The sequence below is a fragment of the Equus przewalskii genome, chromosome 20, assembly GCF_037783145.1.
Source record: "Equus przewalskii isolate Varuska chromosome 20, EquPr2, whole genome shotgun sequence".
Lineage (NCBI taxonomy): Eukaryota > Metazoa > Chordata > Mammalia > Perissodactyla > Equidae > Equus > Equus przewalskii.
The window spans coordinates 8759839-8769216 of record NC_091850.1 but is presented as its reverse complement, the minus strand read 5'-3'; the positions used below and the strand labels follow the sequence as shown (position 1 = coordinate 8769216).

The 9378-nt window shown below is 39.7% G+C and overlaps 1 protein-coding gene and 1 pseudogene across 1 annotated transcript in view; one reads left to right on the top strand and one right to left on the bottom strand.

Annotated features, from left to right (window-relative positions):
- Positions 1-511: 511 nt before the first annotated feature.
- Positions 512-1125, top strand: LOC103563249 (oligoribonuclease, mitochondrial-like; annotated as a pseudogene).
- Positions 915-9378, bottom strand: part of SREK1IP1 (SREK1 interacting protein 1) — a 121461-nt gene continuing 112997 nt past the window's right edge. The window contains exons 5-6 of the mRNA XM_070587461.1: positions 2001-2096; positions 915-1480 (exon numbers count right to left, since the gene is read on the bottom strand). Coding sequence (XP_070443562.1) covers positions 2072-2096 — 25 coding nt within the window. The 3' untranslated portion in view covers positions 915-1480; positions 2001-2071. The remainder of the gene's footprint in view (positions 1481-2000; positions 2097-9378) is intronic.

Sequence of the window (9378 nt, the reverse complement as noted above, 5' to 3'; positions counted from 1 at the left end):
AGCATAAAACCCAGAAACCCAGACATACCAGCCTTATAACAAAGACCACGTTGAAGAGAAGGTCTACATGCTCCTTCATTAGCAGGCCCAACAGGCTGGAAAATTGTTGAGTGTGAAGCCTTAAGGCGATGGGGGTGGGCTTGGAACACAGGTGTGTACAGCATGCAGTAGTGGAAGTTCTGTATTATAGTAGACCTGTTTCCATTTTGGTACACTCAAGCCAGGATCTAATGTATTAGGTGAAATGCAAGAATCTTGTTTAATCTGAAACTCCCATAACCCCCTTTTTTTCTATAACTTAAAACTTTTTCTGATGGTTTAGATGGAAGTTGTTCTTTGTCAGTTAATTTTGGTTCCAGTCCTTCAAATTGTTCATATCTGCTTCATGACGTTCACTGTACTAACCCTTCTTCAAGTTGGGGTGGGCAGTAGTGACACAGATTAATTATGTCCTCAAGATAAAGTCTTAGTGAAAAACAAACAAATGTTCTTTAGTTGTATTTTTTAAAAAATGGTGACGGGAGAGAGCATGGCTCAGCAGATGGTCTGAGTGGACCCAGTGATGATAGGATTGGACATTGTGGAGGACCAGATAATTGAGATGGCCTGTCTGATAACTGACTCTGATCTCAACATTTTAGCTGAAGGTCCTACACTGATTATAAAACAGCCAGACAAATTACTGGACATCATGTCAGATTAGCGCAAGAAGCATCATGTAAGTCTGGTCTAACCAAAGCAGTGAGGGAGAGTACAATGACATTGTAGCAGGCAGACTATGAATTTCTCTCCTTTGTACAATAGCAGGCACTTCTGGTGCTCTGTCCACTTGCAGGAAATTCAATTCATGCAGATAAGAAGTTTCTTGAAAAATACATGCTCCAGTTTGTAAAACATCTTCGTTAGAGAATAAGTGATGTGAGCACTGTTAAAGAACCGTGCAGATGCTGGTATCCAGAAGAATATGAATTTGCACCAAAGAAGGCCGCTTCTCACAGGGCTCTTGATGACATTAGTGAAAGCACCAAAGAACTTTGGTTTTACTGAAATAACATCTTCACGAAAATAACAGATGAAAAGAGGAAAATTACAGAAAATTGGGAAAATAAGAAGACTGTGAGTTGATGTCAGTTCTCATGCTGCCACCACATAGTTCTCCGGAAGCAACTTCTGGTGGTTTTTGTTTGTTTGGTTTTTACCAAGAGTTCAAGGATTTACAGATTCAGGGACTTCCCAGGACAGAGGGAAAGAAAATACATTTTCCTGATCCTATTCCCTTTTATCTACCCTCCTCACCTTTGTCATGTGAGTGGTCATGGTGTTTTGTTAAGAGAAGAAAGGAATTTGTGAACCAGGATTTTAAAAATTATACGACAGGCAGTGTGGCTCACCAGTTAAGGCCAGAGTGCTTGGGTTCAGTCTTGGCTCTGCTGCTTCCTTAGACAAGCTAGGTAGCATCTTTGTGTTTCAGTTGTCTCATCTGTAAAATAAGGATAAGAGCGAGACTCATCTCCAAGGATCGCAATGAAAACTAAGTTAGTTAACACAAGCAAAGAACTTGGACGTGGCAAGTGCTATACAAGCATTAACTGTTGTTCTTGTATTTTCGAAGCTTATAAAGTCATTATGAGCTCCTTTCTCTGAATTAGGCTTGGCCTGGCACATAGACTGACTTTCTTGATGTGAAAAATTCCTTGTGGCCAGTAAAACTCTTGAAATTCTGCCAGTTAAATGTCTCTGTCTTAATTTATATGTCCCAAGAGGAGTCCTGATTAGATATAACACTATGAAACATAGCAAAATTTAATATTAAGTTAAGAACTCTTCAAACTACAAGTTGCAGAGGGCTCAAAGGAGGAAGAAATTGTTTCTAATTGGGAACAGGTCAGGAGATGCTTCTGAAAGTGGGGTCTGAGATCAGACGGAAAAATCAGTAGGATCTGGAGGACGGGGAACAAACAGGTACATGTCTTTTCTCTTAGGAAACCATTTTTAGTTACCAGATTGTGCTTGTCTTTTGTTTATTCCAAGGTACACTTTCTAAAAGCACTTAGTCTTCCCAAGGACAGCACTAATAGGCTCTGATGTTGACTATTCTGGAAAAAGACAAAGAAAAAAAAGTCATGTAAAGGTTATGTAACCACGTTACAAATTTAAATGCTTTGTGTTCCACTTTGCCAGACTTTCATTAAAGACCGTGAGTTCACAATAGTTAGGTACCGATTGGGGGGCGGGGGTGTGTGCGTGTGTGTCTATGATTCAGATGCCAGCCCTTCTCTCCCTGCAGCTAAGTCATTTTCTTCTAGTTTATTTGGGAGAAAGGAGGGTTTGTCTCGTACCTGTCCTTAGTCAGTTTCATGCCACAGCTGCTTCTCTCAGCTCTGTTGGTGTCCCCACAGGCCATCAATCGCTTTCGTGCTAGCTGCTGCCAGGAGACTTGGCCTATTGCCGCTTTGAAAGGATGTTGCTACTCACTGTGGGTGTCAGCAAAGGGGTGACTATGAGACTGGCATTTTTACTTCCCTGACTTTTTATTGCCTCCAGCACCAGCCCACAAGGTTGTTCTGGTAAATTAAACTTATACTGAAGATTTAGAGTTACAGGGAGTTTACTTCATAACAAAATAACTTTCCGTTGTGTATTCGATGTTCTTGGTCTTAAACGTCTTCTGGCTACTCCACTGTTAGGAATTTTCTTCCTTCTCCTGTCTTATTGACAAATCTCTCTCTCATTCTCTTCCCTGAATCCTCTACCTTTCTAGACTCACCCCAGAATAAAATCTGTGTTTATTCTTATGTCGATCAATGTATCTATCTTTTTGTTTCATTACCCTCTTTAAATACAGTCCCATGGGGTCTCTTCTTCCACCCTCAAACAGTGCATCATGGCATTTCCCTAAACAAAGACATTAAGACAACTCTGGTGCCAGGTGCTAAATGGTAAACATACATGATGAGACGGAGAGGAAACCTCACGGAGGAAGACTGTAATTGACTATGAAAGGATCAGCCCAGATAGTTATCCCTCCCGTGATGAACTAGCAATTCTGTAGACAGTAGCAGAGTGGAAGACCATCTCTACTTGGTTGGATTAAATGTTAGATGACTGTCTTAAGTTGGATTCCCTAGAAATAAAATTGGGGTGGACGTTACTGGACAAGTGTTTCATTGAGAGAATGCCCTCATGGGGAACCTGTAGAGGAATGAAGAAAGCAGGATGCAGCCAGGGAAAAAGCTACGCAAAGATGTCAGTGCAGTCAAAATCTAGCCAGAACTTGGTCCCACAGCGAACTCTGGAGCAAGAATAACACCACGGAAATATCCTAAGTCTAGACATGGTGCCAGACTGTTGTACCCACATATCAGTCAGACATTGACTGTGGGTCACCCGTGAGGGAAGGGTGTAACCTTCCAACCATTTCCAGGCGAGGTGGCTATAGTTGGCAGAGGGCGGTTTTCAGGAGAAAAGTGCACCTGGGAGCTGTTACCAACTAACGTGTAAAGCAGCTGGGGCATGGGCGCACCGGCCTGGTGAAGAGCAAAGGGGTGGAGGCAACAAGAGCATCTACTACAATGTCTAACACCTCACAGCAGAACTTACCAGCCAAGTTACAGATCTGGAGCTGACTGAGGCAGCTCTGGAGCTGGCCAGACCCAGGAGAAGATCAAACATACACTGAACTGCATTCTGCAGTTTTCTTTTGCATTATTTTCCTTCCCTAACTTAACTCAAAATTTCTACCCCCTTCATATTTTTATCATATTTCATATTTTTATTTTATTGCAACTCACCAGCCATAAGTGTTTACTGTTCTTAACTTATGAGTGTTGCTTGGTTCCACAATAGGTACTACTACAGTTGAGCTACCAAATTCTGATGGAGAACATAACTAACGCATGTGTGAGGCCTACATGGTATCAAGGCATTGCTGGGTTCTGATTGGTTGAATTGCTTGTAGATTGATTGATCCAAATCTTAGCCAGAGAGGCACAGAGTCACAAAAATTTTATTGCTCTTGTAACAGAAGTAGATGTTGTATTCATTTAATATGTTACATAGTAGTTATTTTCTAAGTAAATATTTGGCAATGCCCTATTCATTTGATAACTGCAAATAAAATAACCCAAAACACAATGGTTCCCTATAACAAAGAAGGATGTGCACAATTATACTGCATGGTATTAAAGCTAAGATTGTCAGTTGCAAAGGACAATCCGATTAAGTCTACTAAAGAAAAAAGTTAATTTCAAGGACACAGAGACTTCACAGAGTCTGAGGACAGGCAATGTCCCAGGGAGCTGGAATATCAGAAGCTCTCTATTTCTTAGAGATGGTGTGGTCTCCTTCCTCCCTAATTCTTTCTACAGTCTAGTGCAATTGTCATAGTCTCTCAGCCATCTTTCTTTACTTCCTCACCTTATATATGGCCATTGGCTCCGCTCCACATTAGATCACTAATGACTGAAACCTCCCTCTAGGTCTCTTGGTTCAAATCCTTGAGAAAAGGAATCTGATTGGGTGAGGTGACTTTCTCTAGACCAGTGAACTCTAGACAGGATCACAGGAGTCTTGTTACCTATTGTCTACTCAGCATGGCTGGAGCAAGAAAGTCTAACCTAGAAAACTAAATTGGGTATGATAGATACATTGATATTTATGGTACACAGAATTTACACAAACCACACACATCTCCATTCAGTAACTGAGTATTCCATGTTCTCCTGTTAAGGGCAGGGGGAAGTTTATTCTGGCATAGCCTGAGGCCTGGAGACTAATAAGGCCCTTGAACAAATAAGACTGTTGCTCAATTCACCTTAGAGTAGAGTGAATTTTGCGGATGGAGTAAATCAGGAAAAACAGAAGACATCTGGAAGAAGCTTTAGCTTTGGACTATGTCTGTTCAATGATCCAGATGGGGTAGAAAAGTCAGGGGAAAAAAACAACTTTTTCCCAAAGTTGTTTTGTTTTCAGGCATTGAGGTTGAAATAAAATGGTAGATTCTGCTCTAATTGCCCTTCTCAGTCCCATCCAGCTCTCTGAAGCTCCAGGAAGGTATCTGGTTCACATACCAGCCTTATGCCTTTGAGGAACAATGTTATATACAGTGTTATACACAGTGTGATTGAAGAAGCTTTCATAAGGGCATGACTACTCCAAACGGTTCTTTGTAAAAAACTGATAGCAATGCCTAAAATTTCATCGCTAAAGATACATCTATGCCCAGATGAGTTTCTAAATACCATTGCCCATTAAAAGGAATAGCACATCCTGGAAAATGCTGATTCCAGGTCAGGGACAGGGAAAGTTCAAGGTGAGCCTGGGACATCTTGCTGTCTCACAAACCAAAGAAGTGCTCAAAAATTAATTGGGTCATGTCACAGGGATGTAGGAGATGACTTATAGGGACTTCCACTTATCAAATTTGGAACAATTTAAGCATTAAAAGGAATAATGATATCAACTGATTATAACATCCCAAAGTCCAAAATTACACTTGAAAGGAGGAAAGCTCTTCTTTGCAAAAGAACGCAGCTAATAAGAAGAAGGAGGAAAGAAGATAGAAGGAGGAAATCAACAATTTGCAAATCTCAGTGTAATCATTGTTTGAGACAAGTATCCTCAGTCAATTCTAAAACTATTGGGTGAAAGACGTTGATGAGAAAAATCAGGGCTAAAATAGGACCTCACAGATTACTTACTAATCAAAAATGGAAATGTCTGGCAGTCAGCATAATCAAGGACCTGCCATTGCTGGATATGAAGCTGGAGGAAGGGGCATGTGAGTCAAGGAAAAAGGGCGGTCTCTAGAAGCTGGAAAATACAACGAACTGGTTTCTTCTCTAGAGCATCCAGAAGGAATGCGGCCCTGCTGATACCTTGATTTTAGTCCAGTGACACCTGTGTCAGACATCCGACCTACAGAACTGTAAAATCATAAGCGTGAGTTGTTTGAAACCACTAAATTTGTGGCCATCTGCTACAGCAGCAACAGAAAACTAACATAGCAGGGAAGCACAATCCTACCATGTGAATGGCTGGAGGAAGAAGTGGAAATATTTGCATCATTCTGACTTCCTATTCTGCCTCTCTCTTCCACTTTCAAGGACCCTTGTAATTACACTGGGCCCACCTGGATAATCCAGGATAATCTCCCTATTTTAAGGTCAGTTGATTAGCGACCTTAATTCCGTCTGTGACCTTAATTTCCTTTGCAATGAATCATACTCATTCACAGCTTTCAGAGATTAGGATTGTGTGCACCTTTATTCTGCCTACCAGACTTTTGTTTCTACGTCTTCAAGTTCCCTAATCTTCTCATTTTCAATATCCAAATCCAGGACGTTTTTCCTCTCAGACATTGTGATTCTAATCTCTAGAAGTGTGATTTGAGCCTTTCATGTCTCTACTTACTATGCTCAGTCTTTCCTCTACTTTCTTGAACATAAAGAATATAGTGACAATAAAGATTTTTAATGTCTTTGTTTACCAATTCTATTATCTATATCCTTTCTAGGTCTGTCTCTACTTTTCTCCTCATGGATCTCATTTTCCTGCTTTTTTGCATGACTGGTAATTTTTAATTGGATGCCAAATATTGTAATTTTACTTTGCTGGATGCTGGGTATTTTTATATTCCTATAAATAATCTTAAGCTTTATTCTGGAAAGCAGATACTTAGAAACAGTTTGATCATCATGCGACTTTGCTTTTTAACTTTAGTCTAGGGCAAATTTTGTTTTTTACTACTGAGATAATACTTTTCTGAGTATTCTTCTGATGTCTCATGAAATGAGATTTTTTCCTACCCTGAAGAAATGAACTATTCTTAGCCCTTGTGAGCTCTGGATATTGGTCCCTCTGCTCCTTTCCATTGGTTCTTTGCCTCATGTGCTGATCATAAAGAAGCTGCAGACTCAAGGTGGACCCTCTGCCAATCTTTCTCTCTGTACAGTTCTCTTCTCTCCAGTACTCTGTCCTGAAAACTCTGGTTATTTTGGTTTTCCTGGACTCCCAGCTCCATCATATCAACTCAGTATCAGTTCTCAACTGTGTATTAGTTATGTACTGCTGCATAACAAATTATCTCAACCATATCTTAAAACAAGAAACATTTATGATTTCACAGTTTCTGCTGGTCAGGAATCTAGGCATGGCTTATGTGGGTCCTCTACTTCAGGATCTTGCATAAGTCTCCAATCAATGTGTTGGCATGGGCTGTGGTCTTCTCTGAAGGCTCAACTGTGAGGATCCTCTTCTGAGTTCATTCACATAGCTGTTGGCAGAAGTCAATTCCTCACAGGCTATTGGACTTAGGGTCCCAGTTCCTCACTAGTTTTTGGCCAGACGCTTCCCACAGGTATTGGCCACTGGGCCTCTCCATCGGGCTGTTCACTACAGGGCATCTGGCTTCCATTAGCGTGAGCAAGAGAGCGTGAGCAAGACAGAAGCCACAGTCCCTAACCTAACCTCAGAACTAAAACTCCATCACTTATGCCGTATTCAATCCATTAGGAGTTACAAGGTCCAGACCACACTCAAGAAAAGAGGATTATAAAAATTTGTGAATACCAGGAAGCAGGGTTTATTGGGGCCACCTTAGGTTGCCAATCACAGCTTAGAAACATTCTTCAGGCAGTAAGATGGGGCAATCATATGGTTTACCTTGTTTCTTAACCTTATGTCAAAGATCACTATTTTTCTGGTATTTAGATTAGTGTTCTACTTGATGTCCAATGTCTGAAAACTATTTTTTATACATTTTGTCTGGTTCTTTAGTTGTTTCAGGTGGGAGAATAAATCTGATCTTACTACATCTTAAAAGCAGGAGTCCTCTGTTTTCATTCTGTATTTTGTTTTTCTCTCATCTTGTTTAAATTTTTATTAATCTTCTCTATTTTACTATTATTCTCTAGATCTTCCTTTATTTTTATTTTTTTTCTCTTTCAGTATACTCTATTGCTCTTTTTTTCCTACCTCTTGAGTTCAATTTTTTTCATTTATTTTTTGTGGAGGTGAAATTCACATAATATAAAATCAACCTTTCAAAAGTGTGCAATTCAGTTACACTTAAGACTTTCACGGTATTGTACAACCACCACCTCTATCAAGTTCCAAAGCACTTTCTCATCCCTTAAGCCGTCACTCCCCATCTTCCCCCTTCCAGCCCCTGGCAACTACCAATCTGCTTTTTGCCTCTAAGGGTTTACCTATTCTAGATATTTCATATAAATGAAATCACACAACATGTGATCTTCTGGGTCTGGCTCCTTTCACTTATCATGATGTTTTTGAGGTTCATCCACATTGTAGCATGTATGAGTACTCCATTCCTTTTTACAGCTGAATAATACTTCATTGTATGTACATACCATATGTTGTTTATCATTCATTCATTGATGGACATTTGGCTTGTTTCTGCTTTTTTAGCTATTATAAACAGTGCTGCAATGAACATTCATGTACACGTATTTGTTTCAACATGTTTCCAGTTCTTTGGGATACAGACCTAGTAGCGGAATTGCTGAGTCATGTGATAATTCTATGTTTAACTTTTTGAGGAATCATCAACCTGTTTTTCACAAAGTTGTATCATTTTACATGCTCACCAGAAAAGTACAAGTGGTCCAATTTCTTCACACCCTTGTCATCACTTGTTATTTTCTGTTCTTTTGTTGTTGTTATAGCCATCCCAGTGCACATGAAGTGGTATTTTATTGTGGTTTGATTTGCATTTCCCTAACGACTAATGATGTTGAGCATCTTTTCATGTGCTTATTGGCCATTCATATTTCTTCTTTGGAGAAATGTCTATTCAAGTCCTTTGCTCATTCTTAAATTTGGTTGTTAATATACTTTTGTTGTTGAGTTGTAAGAGTCCTTTTTATATTCCAGATACTAGACTCTTACATATACAATTTGCAACTATTTTCTCCCATTCTATAGGTTGTCTTTTGCTTTCTTGATAATGTCCTTTGATGACTAAAACTTTTTAATTTTGATGAAGTCCAATTTATCTATTTTTTTCTTTTGTTGTTTGTGCTTCCTGTATCATATCAATTTCACAATTATTTTATTTATTTAGGTGAGGAAGATTGGCCCTAAGCCAATAACTGTGCCAATCTTCTTCTATTTTGTACATGGGATGCTGCAACAGCATGGCTTGATGAGCAGTTTGTAGGTCCGCACCTGGGATCTGATCCCTAAAACCCTGAACTGCCAGAGCAGAGCATACAACCTTAACCACTACACCACCAGGCTGGACCCAACTATCTTTTTGTTTTCATGTAATATGTATAACATTAACCCTTTGGAATGTATTGAATTTTCCATTGTGGCCTACGTTGTGGGAAAAAAGACAAGAGACAAACTTTTGAAATA